At 36.8% G+C, this 19,309-nt stretch overlaps 1 protein-coding gene across 1 annotated transcript in view; it reads right to left on the reverse strand.

The window, feature by feature from the left end:
* The window catches only part of PREX2 (phosphatidylinositol-3,4,5-trisphosphate dependent Rac exchange factor 2), a 277,989-nt gene that overhangs the window by 173,818 nt on the left and 84,862 nt on the right, over positions 1-19,309 (reverse strand). The window contains exons 6-8 of the mRNA XM_070630503.1: positions 18,588-18,749; positions 6,505-6,638; positions 693-796 (exon numbers count right to left, since the gene is read on the reverse strand). Of these exons, the coding sequence (XP_070486604.1) occupies positions 693-796; positions 6,505-6,638; positions 18,588-18,749 (400 nt within the window). The remainder of the gene's footprint in view (positions 1-692; positions 797-6,504; positions 6,639-18,587; positions 18,750-19,309) is intronic.

Consider the following 19,309-nt stretch of genomic DNA (forward strand, 5'->3'; position numbering starts at 1 on the left):
ATGTTGCTGTGACGCAGAAAGCTATGACTCCGATATTTCAAATAGCAGCAGGATCACCCCTGGTGGACAGGTTTCAGTGAGCTTTCAGACTAAGACAGACTAGGAGAAAGGACCTGGTCACTCACTTCTGAAAAACTTGGCCATGAAAACCCTATGAATAGCAGTGGAGAATTGTCTGATACAGCTCCGGAAGACGAGAGGATGGCGCAAAAAGCACGGGCAGGGTTCAGCTCTGCTGTCCTCAGGGAGCCAGGAGTTGGAATCGACTCCACAGGACTAACAACAAAGCTAAGACAAATCTAGAGTTTGCTATATTCTACAGTGAATATATTATAGAAATAAAATATCACATATATACTTACAAAACATAGCATAACCTAAAGAAGGTCAATTCACTCATTAAATATTTTCTGCACTCATACTTTCTTTACTAGGAACTGTGAGTGTCCTATGACACTCCTACTCAGCTATTTCTTTGTATCTCTGTGTTTAATGCTAGTGTGTTTCAGCCAAATATAATTTTCCACTTTTACAACATCTCCCTTACTTTCCCAAATCTCACCTTTCTCTTCCTTTGTTAGGTAGAGTACTGCTATACTCTAATGCGCTGCAGATGAATTATTCAAGTGAGAAGTCTGTCTCAGGAGGGAGTTTACTATGGGCATTCCATTTTATATCTCCTAATCACTTACCCGTGCCATCATCTACATTCTCCACTTCCATCACCTCTGTATTGATCCGGCCACGAAATAGGTACCGATGTCCATCCGTAGATGCTTTGCTGTTCTTCAACCGTCTTACAATGAAATGAAATCACAAAAGCCTTGTTACTAAACTTAATGCAAAACAGTGCTGAAGCAATATAATTTAAGTGATTCTTTGAAAAAAAGATCAACTCAATCAATGACATCAAATGTTGGGCTCTTGGGGTTTTTTACTTGTGTCCTCCCATTCATAACAGCACTGGTTGCTCTATGAGATGTGACTTAGGTACTAGCTTTTTAAATAAACTGAAGCTTTGGGCTGAGGGTGGTATACAGGCAGGAGGGTGAGTATGTGCTTTTGCTCAATATAGGACATCAAAGGTGCCAAAATAAACTCTGACAGACACTAAAACCTGGCTATTGTAAAACTTCATTTGATTTTTTTTCACCTTCATTCCTCATTTTTCAGTAACTAGTTGGTAATTCCCACTTTTCCAAGCCCTAGTAAAATTCAGTTAGTATTTATGATCACTCTGCAAAGAAATTGACCGTGCTGGAGGTTCTTAAGCTGAGCATTATCCAGCTGAATATATTTTTCCTATATTGTTTTTATAATATAACTATATACTTGTTGAATAAGCCTCTTAATACATTTATAATCCTTCATAAAGGTCTTATTTATTTTTAAAACAATCCAAAACATTTCAAAACTTTGCGTGTAGTACGTCTAGTGTTGGCTTTTAATCTTAAAAAGTGGCTATCACAAAGTAAAGAACTCAGGTCTACAGATGAACATTTGTAATAATGAGTCAGGTAGTTATGGATGTTTGTACTTAAATCACTGACCACTCAGGTGGGATTGTTTTAAAATCTGGGTTTTTTAATTAAATTAAAGAGGAAAGAGTCTAAGAAACGATTCAGGAGGACTGAAGAATACATAGTCAAACTCAAGAGACGTCCATTGACCTGAACTGTTCAATTGGACTCAGTGACAAAAGTCTGGCTAACACTGTAACATGCTGAAATAATTATTACTTTATTGTGTTATTCAGACACACGTAGCAGAAGTTAGGATGTGAATGTGCACTAACTTTTCTTCTCTCTCCTTTACAGTTAGATACCTGCCGTGGAGCAGAAGGGGCGGTGCAGGGAGGGGTCTCAAGGTGCTATCACACTCCCTGAGTTCCTTCCTTGCAAAAGAGTGCATCTTCCTGGCTTATATGTCCAAAACCCTCATCAAAACTCCACAGTCCCTCACCACTACTAAAGAAAACTAACTAAAGTGATTAATCTAAGGGTCTCTCAGTCCCAATATTCACCACCCTGCACTCCCAATGTTCATTTTGAAAGTGATCTCTAAATGCCCTTCATTAAAAAGCCTAAATAAATGCTATAAATTAGGGATTCAGGTCAGGAAGCTATGCAAGTTGGCATTTCAGAGGCCAAAGAGAGAGAAGAAGGCAGAGCAGACTAATATGCAGGTAACCGCATATTCTCTCAGGTGGGAAACAGTACCATGGAGTCTTATAAAAAAGAATTTCTTAAAAGTTGATACGTTAAACTTAAAACCAATCATATTTTTAAAAGCTTACTATCCTTGATAACAGTTTTAGTCACCAGCAAATTATCATGGCATCAATCCATTTATCTCTCTTTGGGTCCTATTTTCCAAAGTATTAATTTTCTTTGTGGTCCTGCTGTGAACTCTGGGGCTTTTTATATTTCTCTTGACCTGCAGATTTTAACATTCAATATGAAATGCCAGTAACTGTCTGTTAAATTATTGTAACACTTAGCTCAAATAGAGAAATCTTTGGTCCTTCAGAATGGCTCTATTGAAGTATAAAGATTGAAAAGCCTATGGTTTGAAAATCATTTTGCTCTAAATTGTAATGTTGAGTATTTGCATATCTTGATTCTAGGATTTCCCTCCTGATGTGTTTTAATGGTCACCAGGATACAAGTAGAGAAGTGTTCACAATACAGGAAAACTGGAAACAAACCTAAAGTCCATTGATAGGAGAACAAATAAGTTATTAATTAAATTGTGATAGATTCAACCAATGGAAGATTATGCAACAGTTAAAATGAAAAAATTATTGCTACACACAGGGATATATAGTTTAGAAACTATACTGTATTCAAAATATAAGCTGCAGAAGACTGAAGACACTATGATACTATCATAAGGCTCATAAGCAAGCCAAACTAAGTAATATCATGTTATATGTATCAAAATCTACACAATACATTCATTTTTTAAATACTAGTTTCTCCTAAGATTAATGGCATTAGAAATATCCGAAGCTGGGATGCCTAATTAGCACCCTGCTCTTTAAAGAATGTTACTCTAGAATCAAAATGAATTTCATCAAGACTCTCGTTCTTGTAATTACAACATTATGGAAGTTTGGAAAAGGTTCTATTTGCTCATACTTTTGGAAGGATCTTTAGAGCTTAGATAGTACATGGTAAAGGAGATGAGGTATTCTAAAATAAAGGGAACAGATGGTATGTTCAGACTATTCCAATTCAGGAGGGAACGGACATGCAGATTTATTTAGTGATTTCTATTTCTAATCACTATATATTTGGTCCACGTTATACATTATGGATATTTGCTAAACCAGAAGACTTAAATTTTATAAAACTTTTCCTGTTCTTTAACTTATTTAACAATTACAGCCATGAGACCATAAATTATATCATCATATGTACACTATTAATTATGCAAATGTTTTGGACTTAAGGGCAGGCATATATTTAAGGATGAGGTCAACTGCAATCAAAAAAGATCTCATTCTCAAATGACTGTCTTTAATAATGGCACCTAGATGGATGTGTTAATCAACTCGATGGAAGGAAACCTTTCACAATGTATACGTCTATCAAATCATCATGTTGGACCCTTTAAACATCTTACAATTTTATTTGCCAATTATACTTCAATGAAGCCAGGGAAAATATAATTGCACTTAAACAATTTGAATTATATTACAATTTTTAATGATACAAGTAAAATTAACAGCTTCTTCTGCATCTTCTTAAATCCTACTTCTGTTAATTTCAATCTTGCTACCAAACGCAAAGACTTCATAAGGGCACACTAAAAGAAATAAACAGGCTCATTTTCACATGTGGTAAAAAGGAATTTTTTTTAAAAACTCCTTAAGTTAGACATGACAACAATTTAATTATCTTTTGGCTCTAATCCTAACCTGTTCTCTTTCATCAAGGTATGTGGCACAGTGCTGTGTTTTCTCAGTTCATGCCACTGCATTTCTAAATTACTGTCTCTTATTAGGGAATCCTAACATTACAATCCACCAGGAAGGACTGCCAACTTTTTGCTAACTTGCTCTGAGCATCTTGTTAACTGACTTAGGGAATCCCATTTCAAGAGATGAAGAATGATGTTCCTTTAATCCTTCCTTGTCAGTATAGTCAGTTTTGAGTTTCTCTTTCTTACTCTGCCAGAAAGTGTTTGGCTATAGTTTCCTAATTTCTGAATCTAGAATAAAAAAATCACTCAAAACCTGCACTCTCAACCACCTGCTTTACCTTTAAATTTAAGGACACCTCTCGGTACCATGTCACTGAAACTGACATGTCCCAGATACAGTTAGGAAGAAGCACATAAAAGTTCAGGAAATTTCCCAATTAAACGCACCCTATTATTCTGCTTAATCAACCTGCAAAAATTCTTTCCCAAGAGTTCAAGAAAACGTCCTATAAAATAAGTACATTCTTAAGAAAAAGTTATATCCATGCTTTAAAACAAGTAACATTATAACAATAACATTAGTATATAAAATTATTTAAACCAATGATGGCTAAGCTATACCAGGGACTTGCTTGGGTTTCATTCATTCATTCATTTATTCACTTATATGACAAATATTTCTTGAGTGTCTATTACATGGCAGGTCTGCTCCAGTCTCCAGGGAACAGCAGTGAATAAGCAGCAAGACCTCTGTTCTCATGGACCTTACTGTCTAATCTAGTAAAGGTGGCAGGAAATTAATAAATAAATAACGAAGAAAATATCAGTAAGCACTTTCCACATATTGATAGAGAATGGCTGGCAGGCAACACCGGATGGAGGGGTCAGGGAAGATATTTCCGGGAAGTGAAATTTAAGTGAGATCTAAAAGGTGTGGAGAAACAAGCTACAAAAAACTCAGAGGGACGAGCACATGGTGAAGAGAAACAGCTAGTGCAATGGCCCTAAGAAGGAGGACACACATGGCATAATCAAGGAACAGGAGAAAAAGAAGGCAGTGCTCGGAGAATATGAAGTGCTTGGAGGGTGCAGGGCACGGAGAAGTGGGACATGATGAAGTCAGAGAAGTAGGGAGGGGCTGGATCAAACAGAATTTTGTAAACCAGGATAAGAAGTTTGGATTTTATTCTAGGAAGCCAACAATAGCTTTAAGTAAGGTAGTAACATGATCTTATTTGCGTCACAAAAGATGCTCTGGTTTCTATGCAGAACAAAAAATTGTGGAGCAGTAAATGAGGACGTGGTGGGACCAGTAGGAGACAACTATTGTCACCCGCTGGCGAGACACTGGTAGGCTGGACTAGGGTAGAGAGAGAGATGTAAAAAGAGTACAGAATCAAGAAAATTTTCTAGAGGATTGAATGTGGGAGGTTGAAGGAAACAGAGGAACCAAAACTAACTCTGAGGTTTTGGAAACAAGGAAACCAATGGATGGGAAACTAGGAGAGGAGCAGTGTCAGGAGCGGAAATCAAGAATTCTATTTCTTCCATGTTATGCTTTAGAATCCTTACAGCCATCACAACTGAGATAAATGAATCTATAATAATGGATGCAACTGATTTAGATACGAGACATGAATTATGGGACTGAACAAAATCACCATAGCAGAGCCCACAAATATGAAGAGGAAAGAGGGGTCCAAAGCAGAGCCCCACAGCAGCCCAATATTCAGCCAAGAAAGACCGATTTACAAAAGTAAAGAGAAGAAAGTGTTTTGAGAAGGAAAAAGTGTTCAACTAAGTTAAATGCTGCTGAGAAAACACATAAAACCTTAATGAGCAGAAAAATGAGCACTTGATTAGGAAACACAGAGGTCAGTGGTGACTTTGACATGAGCACCTTAACACAGCAGAGTGGGATGCTTAAAATTGAGATTTCATTTACAACGTTTTATTACTTAGCGTTGACAAGTAAAGATATGAACATAGGACAGGTGGCTCAGGTATAATGAAGGAGAGGAGCATCGCAGGTGAGGAGGCTGTGGCTTTCTGATCCTAAATACTGGACAGATTATCCATATGAGTTATGAACACACAAGCAAGGTGACAAGAAAGTGGAAGGAAGAAAGTGATACGAAAGCTAAAGCCATCATTGATTTCGTGTGTGGCAGGGAGGTATTAAGTGCTCTGTAAAAGGAACAGGAAAAGCTCATGGATAGGAAGGACTACTGGCATGAATTCCACATGTGCTTCGAATGCTTGAAGGAAGAGGAGGGAATGGTTGGGAAGCAGCTTTAGGAAACATGGAAGACACATCCACCTCTCCTACAGGGTCTGAGGAATGTGAGGTAGGAACAAAAAACCATCTCTCCTCCAGTTGCTGGGGAGGTCGTGTCATCAAATGATAGTGACGTCTCAGTTAGGGTTTATAAGAAGGTCAAGAGAAACATCAGAGAATAGGCTGAGAGTAGGTCGGAGTTTACTGATGAGATTGTGAGTTCCCAGGAGCACAGAGTAAAGGTTGACCCTGTGAGATGGAGAAACAATTTCTGAAGTATTACCTGTTTATCATCTTACCTGTGTTTTCTTTTGCAATACACCAAAAGATTATCGAAAAGAAAAAAAACCCGTTCTTGAATATTTCCAGAAGAAATTTTCAATAAGACTCCACACATTAGCATTTCAGTGCAGGTGTCAGTAATGTTGGACCCCTAAGTCAGAAAAAATGGAGACAATAATGTCTGATTACTTAATAGAAACTTCGGTGTGTAATTCTTTTTCTCCTTAAAAGTATATTTGTTCTTATTTTAAGATGCAATATATGGAGAGGTAAAAGTCCAAACAGTACAAATATTTATACACTGAATGTAGGTCTCCTTCCCTTCCAGTCTCTTCTGGGTCAGTTTCAGCAGATACAACTACTGTTATGAGGTTCTGTGTCTCCTTTTAGCTATTTTATATATGTATGCATACATAAGCATATATGATACATGGTACCTACCTTCTTTAAAAATGAGACTATTTCAAACTTATTCATAACATTAATGGACCCAATATTCCTTTCCTCCTCCTCTCTGTTGCTGGGATAGGAAAAGAGCTCCAAGGACAGATGGCAAAGCATATAAAGTTGTCTAAATTTTGAGCAAGTCTCAATTTATATATCCACCCCCAGGATGGAGAGGATGGGAAAAAAAGAAATAAAAGGAAAAAATCTATTTAAAGAGAGCAATTTTGCATAGAGCCTTTCACTGTAGTTGTTAAAAGTCGGTAGAGGCACACTCATTCATTAAATAAGCCTCTACTGAGTGCCCACTAAGGTTACATGATTAGTGATAAAACTGATTCTTAACACAAGTGCTAACCATTGGAAGTTGAGAGGAGCCACAAGACAGAGGGAGCCTGGGCCCCTGAATCAACAACAGAGGAAAGTTGCCCCCTGAGCAGAACACATGCTTTGGACTGTTGTGCAAGGTGACCATAAACGTCTATTTTGAGCCATTATAAACCTTCTAGTGTATTTGTTTCTACACCTAAACCATCATATCTAATGCACTGAGTTGGACAAAAAAAAATAGGAAGCTTTCAGTAGAGATCTGCTAAGTGTGCTCTGCAAGAATACTTCAGTTTTAAATATGTCTAGTCTTTAAATATCAGTTAAATTTCTGATTCTTTTTAAACTTAATACTTTAATTTTTATTTTTGGTATTTAAAACTCAGAATATTAATTTTAAAGTTCATATTTCCACAATAATAATTGATAATCTTCTGATCAATTATAAAAGTTTAAATTAAAATGACAACCCTTATAACTATAATAAGAGACTTCCCAAAAGGGAAGTTAATTAAGATAGTATCATTGCGTTAATTTGAGTATCTATGTTACAAACACATTTTAAATTTTAGATATTTCCCTCTCTTCTTTCCTTTCATCATAAGAGTAGATACATAAAGGGAGATCTGTCAAACATTTACACAATTTCACATACTTTGTCATGCAAAAACTACCACATATGACTATATATCCTAATTCCAGTGGCAATGATTTCTTATTTATAGTGAATACCATCCCTACTTTAGAAAAACGTTAAAATACAATAGTATTAAAAATGTAAAAAAGAAAACTGCATTGATTCTTGCACAAGGGACCTACACAACATAGGAAAAGCAGTTTGACTAGTAGCAATTTCACGAAAGGTACAAAATACTTCACCTTTGGCTATTTCTTACAGTAGTGCATAAAAGCCAAGGCAGAAAGATAATCTCCTTTATTATGAAAGGTGCTAATTTGCATATTAACTAGTTTTCTAAATAAGTTTCCAAAATTAAATACGTAGGTATTTGTAGATGCATTCCTATACAACAGAAATCCTAACAATACATTTCCTGAGCTGTCTGTGATTATTATCTTTATTAGTAAATATAAGAAGAATTTAATGTAAACTTTAGCTAACTATAATGGTTAGAGGCCATTTATTCCCTCCTCTTACACAGTCTCACGTGAGATTTCGTCCAAGCTCTGAAGAACTCATGTGGACTAACATGTAAAATAGAAAGTAGATATATTACTCTCAGTGATAAAAATAACTGACGACACACTGAATGCTCCCATGAATACGGCCGACACAATCTCCCTCTGTAAGCTTACCTACTTGAAAAGCCATATGATAATCAGAAAGACTCTTGGTGAGCTGGATTTAAGGGGAGTTTGCAAGCCACGGGCTAAGAGAATCTATCTACCACTGGACAAGACTATCCAAAGTCTACCATCTGTCTGCGTGTCTCTCTCTCACTCTCTCTTTTCTCCGCTTCCAGTACTAACACATCAAACTTCTGACTGGCTCCTTTGATTCTTAGCTATGTTTATGACTTCAAACCACTACGGAAAAGGGAGACTAGTGCTTACTGTATACAGTCAGAGTGAGAATTAATAAGACAATATTGTCCCAGCACAATGCCGAACAGAGAAACGACTCCGTAAAGGCTAGTACAATCATTATGACTAGCTTTGAAGGTGGTCTGATTCTGTGAGGTTACTTTATTTTCTTCTGATGTCTGCTGTAGTTCACTCTACATTGATTTTGTGGTCTGCCCTGACAAAAAAGGGCTTCCAGCCTGTTCTTGAATACTTTCAGTAAAGGTAGGTTCATTCCCTCATAAGATAGTTCATTTCTTTATTCAGCCACTCAAATTATTAGAAAGATTTTCCCTACTGTAGAGACAAATCTACCCCCCTTTTTACTCTCTGATTCTATTTTTGCATCCTAGGAGTGGGGGGACACCCTCTTCATCATGATAGGCCCACCAACATCTGAACACTGCTAACACGTTTCCCTTCTGCCTTCCAGGCAATGTAATCCCATTGCCTTTTGACCATTTGTCTTGATTTCAGAAACCTGGGGGGTTGTGGTAACTCTTCTCTGGGTCTTCTCCTGTTTGTAGGGTCTCCCTTAATATGCAACACTTCCAGAAGTGAAAACAACTACTCAGAAGTGAGCTGACATGAAGAATATAGTGATACAATTATTTCTCCAGTCCTGTACAATACATATATATTAATTTACCATAAGATTATATTAGCATATTTATGGCAACCCCATCCTACAATTGATTCAAAGTGCCCATAGTCAACAAAGCACCTAGGTCTTTTTCCTCTAAACTATATTCGAATAGTTTGACTTTTTGGTTCATTTAATCCAGACTAATATCATAGCAAACTCTCAAACTTCTCATTAATATACAGATATGCTATGTTTAAGGTATTACCATAAGTTCCCTCAGCTGCTAGCTCCTGATCAAAAATCAGAATAAGACTACTTGACCTCTTTGAGGTCAACACTTCTTTTCCTAAGCAACCCAAGGCATCTGCTTAACTATCTATTAATGAAATTTTATGGGGTAATGACATTAAGCCCAACCCTGTAGAATTCAGGGTTATGATTCCAAGTATAGTTCATAATATACACATAACATCACTCATATTACATTATACTAAATCCTACTGAGACTTTTCTATGTTTTTAACATTTAACAGCAGGCTTCAAGAATTAGTACAGTATCACTTCTACTATCTTCTACCACGTTAATCTACTATTAGCATATGAAATACCTTTACTGAATAATTAAATAACTCCTAGGGAATTGTTTATGTACTTAAAGGAATCTGTGTCAAATCACATAGATTTGTCCAAAAACCCCATTCTAAAAGGATAGTTTATAGCATTTCTCTTTATACCACGTTTATCTTTTAGTAAAGAATATCCCCTGTGCCTTTGATTTACCATGATTTACTCTCTGCATTAGTTCCATGACAATGGTAGCTGAAAATCATCAAGAATTTTTAATCGGAGATATGTACAATATTATAACTATTGAAGAAAATTTGGCCCAATGTAGATACAATTTTCTGTGTAATCATAATATGCCCCTCACTTCAAATCCATCCCACCTACAAGTAGAAACTTAATAAATGTCTGTTTTTAATAACATTGTGGCACATTTTCCCCCTCACTTAAATGATAAAATCTACCTTTCTCTGTAGTAAAAAAAAAAAAATTTTTTTTAAATCATGGCTTAATCTTTGAAATACATTAAGTTTATGATATTTTGAAAATTATGTGCAATTTTTTTTCATTTACCTAGAAATGCCGGGAGAGTTTCTAGGGTTAGGGATAAAGAAGCCAAGCTATAAAATTCACAAGAGAAATTGAAACAAGGCTACAAACACCAGATTGCTAGGTGAGTGTCAGGAGCACTAAAGTCTGTCAAATTGAGACTGTCAGCCGGGTGAACCAGAAAATCAAAAATGTGGAAGTAACGAAACAAGCCAGGCAGATCATCAGAAGAGAGCAAAATCTCTAGGACAATGCTTCTCAGATTTCAGAGTTTGGAAGGCACACCTGAAGAGCTTGTTAAAACTCCAGGTACCCTGGCATGCCCCTCAGAGAGTGAAACTGAGAAAATCTGGGGTAGGTTGCAGACCATCCCAGCAGATCTTGATGCACGTGGTATTCCATCAACACTTTAAGCAACAGTGCTTTGGAGGCTTAAGTTCCCCAGCTCAGGTGCTCCAGTGCGCAGGACAGCGACCCTGCTAACACGGAGACAAAGGGGAGCACAGGTCTCTGCCTGAGGAAGAGTCCCAGCTGCTTCCCAGCGCCCAGGGCACAAGACGTCACGTGATCACAGTTACACCCATGGTGTATTTCATCATCACTCAATATTCATTTACATCTGCATAATGTTGCTATTCCTGGTTAGTATTTTATCTTCATTTTGCAAATTGATACAGATTTTTAAATCTAGATACCTATTCTTTGGCAAATACATATTTAGTCATGGAACAATCATGTATAATAAACACTTGGCTCCAGATGAATACTAAAGTCAGGTTTTTAACATTTCTACAACATGCCAGGCAATGTGTTAAACATTTCCGCCTGGTATAAATCTCAAGCAAGTTGACCTCTCTGTTCCTTAAGTTTTAGAAAGAAAAAAAAAAGATGTCGACTTAATTAAATCAGCTTTGTAGACTGTTTCCTGGGTCACCATGTAGGTGTCAGAGGCAGTAGATTACTGGACTGTGAAAAAACTGTGACCTTGAAAAAATACTGCCCATGAAAATAAGCTACTTTAACGGGGTAGTGACATATCATAGAATCATAAATCAACGTTCAAGAGGTAAGGTGGGAAAGATTTACTTTTAAAAAATAAGAGGGCTTTGTGAAAATCACTAATTTTGAGCTGCCCTAAAGCCATTACATATGATGTAATATGTATATGCACATATTTAATGCAGATATTTCTAAACAATGTTTTTACCCATACGATTCAGAGTCCTTCTGTCTTTCAGCAATTCCTTAAAAAATAACCAAAATAATGCACTTTTATCATCTAGATTATTTATCTTTTTTAACGCGTATTTCCTTTTAGGGAGCTACATTTATCATGTAAAATCAGAGACTGTTTGCTTGCAATGAATTACATATATAGAATTAAACAGAGCAAAAACCCAGCTAGAAAGTACATGGATAGTTCAAATCCTGACTGCTTTTATTAGATCAAGGAAGGAAGGCTGACTGATAGCTCAAGGTAAGAGTAATCATAGATAAATAACTGCGACTAGTGGTGGGAGACATCCTCATCCAGCTCCCTCTCATTCTTAAAGCTTCTCTTTCTACTCCGACCTGTGGGAACCTATTTTATTCCTCCTCCATTACCACCACCCCAGCAGCGCAAAGGCGAAAATACACTGAGGGAAGTCCATCTGTATACGTCCATTAGACAAAAGAAACAGACCCTGCACTAGAGAAATACCTTTACAAAGACGAGGAATTGAAAAACCTCACATGGTGCATTTGTGAACCATAAACCAGAACAGAATGCTAAAGAGGATTAGAGGACATCAAAGTAGCAGAATAATGAAACAAAGATCGGACTGTAAACAGAACCACGTCAGAATTACTGCCATTAACTAAAAGAGCCAAAAGGATCAAAAAATAGTGAGAAGCCACTGACAATTAATACATAACTACAACGTAATTATATCTGCATTTAATTACCATTCAACCTGCTAGACACTGTCCTAGATACTGGGGACCCAGAGCTGGAGACATGAGCCCTGCTCCCAAGAAACACATATATTAGTGGAAGAAACAGATATGTAAACACAGAATTAAATGCAGTGTGATCATCGCAATAACAGAACATTAAAAAAATGAGAGTTGGCATGAATTAACTGTGATGAATATCAGAGGTGGCTCCGTGTGTTTATGATTATCTACGCTTTTAATTAATGATATAATTCATTCCATGCTGTGGTTTCAGGTTTCAGCCAATTTTCCAGTAATTTTCTTTGTCAAATTTATGAAGGACACCACTTAAACATCACCTTCCAATACAGTTGAGAGATCAGTCTGAATTGATGGAACAAACAATGACTTCAGTCCATAAAGACTGGGACCCATTTCGGCAACACTCCTCACCAGGAGCTCCTCTTCCTGTTGTGTCTGCCTCATGTTACAAGAATCCAGCAGGAAAATACCAACAATTCAGAATCTAATTTGTTAGGAAGTGAAATCATTTTTGAATACACAATTTGGTATATAACCAGCTGCCAATTATACAATCAGCATACAAGAAAAACTATTAAATTTCAAAGCACCATCACAGAATTTAATGTGGACACACGATGAATTTCCTAAGTGAACGTTAGTTAGGTACCAAAGTATGTATGCTTTCAGAAAATGACAATAGCCAGCAAAGACAATCAGAAGCGTATGTATTTATATTATGGCTTCTTTTCTAATTTCCAATGTTTCTTCAAATATTAACATCATGATTTATGAAGAAGTGCTATAACAGAACAAATCCTCTTCTCTCAATAAATCCAGTAAAAATAATACTGGTAAATCATATCTGGACTATACGAAAGGGTAAATCTTTTTTACGTTAACAAGTTCTCTTAACATAAGTCACACAAGGGTTCATTACTGATTCGCTGCAGCTATGAGGCGGTAAAAATCATTGTAAAATGAAACTATTCACCAATTATCTGACCCCATTATCAGCTCACCCCGCTTAACAACAGAGTCTATCTCATTCATCTTGTCAACCAAACGCTGAATGTCAATTGCAGAAAAACACAAACTGACTGCAGAGAGAAACCATAAGCTTGGAAAAGATGAAAGATGACGTGAGGCCTTGAAACTTCCCCACTCAGATACAACAATACATTGACAGAGGAGAATCTAACAGAGCTAGATCCATTCAGAGTGTAAGAAAAGAAAATTGACAAGACTGACAACTAAATGGGTGTTTCATAAGAGACCAGTTTCAATATCAAAAAGGTCTCTTGAGAAAATTAATGAAACATTTGAATATTCTTTCAAAAAAAATCTTTTTGAAATACTATGGCGCTCAAATGTGAAAGGAAGAATATCACATTGTTGGATCACATAGTTTTGTCATGAAATGTATGCCCCTTCCAAAAAAAGACTCAGCATTTGATTCACTCTTTGAGATTCAAATTATTAACTGAAATTAATCTAAATTCTGTTACATATTAGATAAAACAAACTAAGAATATAAATTTTCATTTTACCAAGATAAAATCCCATTCAGTTTTCCCCCTCTCCCACTTATTACGAAATTTTGGTCCCCTCTTTAAGTGAATTCACTTTCAATAGTGTTTTTCTGGAACTATTTATCCTTAACTAACAAGGGCCATCTATAAATCAATTCTACCTCAAGGTGGCAGACAAATTTGTATCCACAAAATCACCTTGTAGAGAGGACAAAAAGAAGCAGGTGTCATCCCAGCCTCTAGAAGACTCCCACTCATGAAATAAGAAGAGAACATGACTTGAAGTCAGTACGCTGTCAGACACAAACTTAACCAATGTAAGCAGCAAATTCCAAAACCAACAAAAGTTGATTTTAAAATAGTTTTGTAGCATTGTATTTCTCCAGGTAAAGATAATCAAGCAATGTCAAATTTCTATTATTTCTTTTTACTTCCTAAAACAGAATAATTATCTTGAATCTTCTTTTCCCAACACTTTCATATATGAATAATTTCCTTCTTGCAATTTTTTGTAATTTATTAAAAAATTATGAAAATTTTTATCATAATTTTTTGTATGGTAATTTTTTTTCCTGATTTGAGAGATCAATTCCAAACAAGTCTATCAAGGACTATGAATTACTAAATGACATGTTTACTGATACTCCTTTGTCAATACAGTTCAGTATGACTACAAAGAGTACAATTATCATTACAATACTATCAACCAAAAAGCAGACAAAGACTGAGAATGGTCCTCTCCTACAAAATGAATCAGTGACTTTTCTTTTTTAAGGGTTTTTTTTTTTTCCTCTTTCTCCCCAAAGCCCCCCGGTACATAGTTGTATCTTCTTCGTTGTGGGTCCTTCTAGTTGTGGCATGTGGGACGCTGCCTCAGCGTGGTTTGATGAGCAGTGCCATGTCCGCGCCCAGGATTCGAACCAACGAAACACTGGGCCGCCTGCAGCGGAGCACGCGAACTTAACCACTCGGCCACGGGGCCAACCCCCCTGTATCAGTGACTTTGATCAAACAGCTAATAAACTTTCTTTCCAAGTGCATCAATCATTATCCCACAATTACCTTCAGCAGAATATCTTGTGGAATGTTTTGAATGTTGCACAAGATACATGACCGAGATATAATAAATTATACTAATCAAATATGAGCAATTAAAACAAACTACGGATCCCCTGTGGTGGTAGTCACTTAGGCAAATGCTGACAAAAACCTAATTTCTATAATCAACTTACTTTTAAAGGGCAAGAAGGAAAACTAACAATCTAAAGAATCTGCTAAATTCTTATCTGAGAAGGTATAATATTGCATAGTAATAAGGAATATAAGCTTTAGAATCAATCTGCCTATTTTCAAATTATACTCTGCCACCTGTTAGTTGTAAGAACTTGGGTAAATGATAAAGCCCTCATTTTTAAAATCTGTGTGATGGGGATTATAATACTTTAGCAAACTGTTAAGAGACTCACCAAGATTACATACAATGGAGGATGAGCATTTCCCCAAAAGAAAATTGGATGATTGGCAATCAAGGACCTCTGCCCTCCCGTAAGCAAATTTACCCAGCAAGATGAGTGGAATCTTAGATTTTGATCTTGAATCTTGAATGGAGTAATATAAGGATGGAAAAAAACTATCAGAGCCTATCCATCTCAGCTAGGGCCCTCAGGAGACTGCCAAACAGCTTCAGCTGCTGAGACACCCTTTAGAATCTGATAGTGTAGCTTTTCTATTGATTCTATGGGCTACCCAATATCTTTCCAATTAATTTTTCTTTTAGTTTCTCTTGCCTGGGTAAGGTAATATAATGCCTTCAGCAGATAGGCGCATATATGAGACAAAGAAGGGGAATTTCTCAAGGGTAAAATCTAACCGCTGAAGCAAAGCCTCATTTGCACAGCATTTTACAGTAGTCAACGCACTTTCACTTATTTATTTGACCCCTGCAATAACCCACAATGTATGGAGGAGAGAATGGATGCATTAGCCCCAAACTAAGAGTCAGAGTCTGGACTAGAAACCAAATCTGCTCAAAAGCCATGCTTTTTTTCATTATGTTATATGATTTGGGAACAATAAATTTCAAGTGCCTATTTACATAAATTCAACATAAGGAATGTAGTGATAATTTAGTAACACAAAATACTAGAAGGGCAAGTCACCTGAGAGATTTTACTGTAAAAACTCTTCATTTGATTAACGGGGAAATAAGACCCTGGTTTATTAAGTGCCTTACTAGAAATAATAATCCATCTACAGCAGAAATCACGCAGATTCATGGTGTACTAGACTCAGATCCCATTCAAGAGAATTTTAGCTACTGGAGCAAGGGTGTCATGTCTAAGGTGGTCCTAAAAGGTCTGCAGGAGCTCATGGAAGGAGCTAGAGAGGGGGCTGGTTCCCAACATTAGCTCAAGGCTCTTACCCTCAAAAACTCTCTAAAGAATTCTATGTTTTGTAACTGTCATGCCAACCAACATGTGTCTCTGGCCCTGTCCTAACCCCACAAGAGCCACTCTAAACATACACAAAACTGTGAGCTGAGCAGTAGTCCCTGTTAGCAATTCATAAAAAGCTCTTTAACCACTGCCACTCCCTCCCAGGGCCTGAATTCATCCCATATGACTGTCTCTCTGTCTCCTGCGCCTTTGAAGTCCTATCAGATAGCAGTTTCTCCTAAGCTTCCCAGAAGGGACCAGGCCTGAGTACTAGAACAGCTTCCCTCCTCCCTCTAAAGTGATAAACTGAGATGGGGAATCAGATTCTGACTCAAGTCGCCAGTCAGTTGGCTGGGCCCCGCTCCAAGCTGTGTTCCCTCAAATTTCCAAAACTTCCGAATCACTGTATGTCTGAGTCTTTCGCAATCATTTTCAAATCCTTCCCAAGCAGAACTTGTGCTGGCACTCTTTTGGAACCCAACATTCATATGATCTCGCCTGTGTCTGCTGGAACGCTAGTCATATCTGAGTTCCTCCAGCCAGTTTCCTGTCTCAGTGGTCCATGTTTCTCTTGTGCTCCAAGTGTTGTAAACCCACCAAGGCACTCACCACTATGGGCTACATATGATATAAGCATGGCTCACATATAGTCTTCCTTTGAGTACCTGGTGTGTATAGTGCAAGAAATATCAACACTTTTAAAGGAATTTCTCATTGCTGCAGTAGACTCAATTTTTAGGATATACATGGGGAGGAAACAAAATTACGACAAATTCCATTTCCCCAGAGCACCAAAAACAGTCTGTGAAGTTTTTGTTTTGGTACAAGGCCTGACAGACGTCACTGACAAATCCTGCAATTTAAAAGCAAGCTCAGTCTTTCTTCCAATGTTTGAGTGACAGCAGAACGGCAAAAGCAAACTTTAGTCCATTTTTCTCATCCCAGCAGGACAACGGCTCCCCAGGAAAAGAATTATCATTATGAATCAACTGTAAAACACACAACCATTTTAACTGATTGAAATAAGTAGCATTCATGCTGAAACGGGAGGTCACCCTGGACACTGGAAATGGCAGAATATAGATGAGGAGGAAGTTAAGACAGACCCCAGTTAGCATTTTAAAAGATTTATGGCAAAGAGCAGATAAATAGGAGAATTCCCTGAGGTCGATGTTTGAGGTTTCTTCGCAAATCTGAGCGGATACAATTTTAGATCTAAATGGAAACCAACATATTGAAGATAGGAAACAAATTAGTCAGTTATAAAGCCCTAAAGATAAAAGCAATCCACTTGGAGTTGCATGATACAATGCTTGGTTGGAAACCTTTTAAATCTTCTTTACAAGTTAAAAAAATCTTAATTGCTTACATTATCATAAGAAATTACCCTAGTAAAATTACCCTAGAAATTACCCTCGTAAAAAGCTCATGCTCATCTAAATTAAGGTAATTTGAAGACAGAATTGTAATTTATTCTTTATATAGTGCTAAAGTAATACAGGGCTCCAACGCCAGGAAATAACTGGGATTCAAACTGAAAACACGACAGACTCTGAATATCACTCTTCATTTGCTTTTTTGTAGTTTTTTTTAAATCTCTCTTTAACAAATCATGAAACCATAAAATTTTTCACCTTGAATGGACCTTCAAAATCATATCATAGTCAGTTCCTTCATTTTAGAAATGAAGAAATTCAAATTTAAAGAGATTAAAGTGAGCTTAAAATGAAATTCATCAAATACCTAATTTAGAGTCTGAAAATAATAACATCCCAGCACATGTATGGAGACTTACTCCCCTTCTTTACTCTCTCCAGGATTCAGGCTATGAATTTATTGACCAAAGTTAAGATAGGAAAAAAGTGCACTCATGATGCACAAACAGGGAAACATCAAAGCTTATAACCCACACGGTGTTGACTGGCTCTCTTACAAAGCTTTCAGATTGAAGTTACGTCAATTAACTGCCAACTTTACGATATTTAGAAATAATAATGACAGCACTTTTCAGAAATGCTTATAGCCCTCTGGCATTATCTAGAAAAATGACCATGTATGAGTCCATACAATGCCAATAATTCTACACATAGCACGAGACACAACAAAACTATTTTAAGCTCCATCGTTGAGTACAGTGAATGTACCTCCCAGCCTTCAATGTGAGACTGCCATTCCTCTAAAACTTCTAACTTCTCCATCTGTCTCTTGGCCTCATTTATGTTGGAACAGACGGCTTTCATGGCTTGGAGTGCTTCCATCACGGCTGCGTAGTCACTGTGTTTCCTCGGCGTCCGCTTCAGCAACTCCTGTTTAGACACAAAAAACAAATCGCCCTTTGATCTTCCACTTTCTGGTACAGCAGGTTCAGACTGACCAGGAAATGAAAACTGCAAAGGTCGTGAGAGCCACTTTCAGAGGTGACATCACCAACGCCACTAAGATTAAGATCAAAAGTGAAAAGTTGAATCAATGAAGAAGCGTTACTCTATACACATTGTGGAGTCACTTTAATTTTTCCCTCAAAACCACGTTGGTTTTAAAAACTAGATTTCTCCTTTCAAATTGTCAAATATCTTACCTGCAGCATGTCATTTTTTATAAGTTTGACTTTTGCTCCCGCAGAAGGACATCTTTATATGTTAATTTCATTTTCCCAGAGTCTTTAACAGAATAGTAAATATTTAAATGAATATGTCCCATAATTGCAAAGATAATTTAAATGCCTTATTTTCTAATAATTTTTTGAGAAACTATAAAAATACATCATAATGGAAGCAAAATTTTTAAATAATGTCTTATATTCTAGCAAAATAATTTATACATTCCACAATACTCCATCATTAAAGGAGCAATTTATGCTCTTCTT

This window comes from Equus przewalskii, chromosome 8, assembly GCF_037783145.1.
Source record: "Equus przewalskii isolate Varuska chromosome 8, EquPr2, whole genome shotgun sequence".
Classification (NCBI taxonomy): domain Eukaryota; kingdom Metazoa; phylum Chordata; class Mammalia; order Perissodactyla; family Equidae; genus Equus; species Equus przewalskii.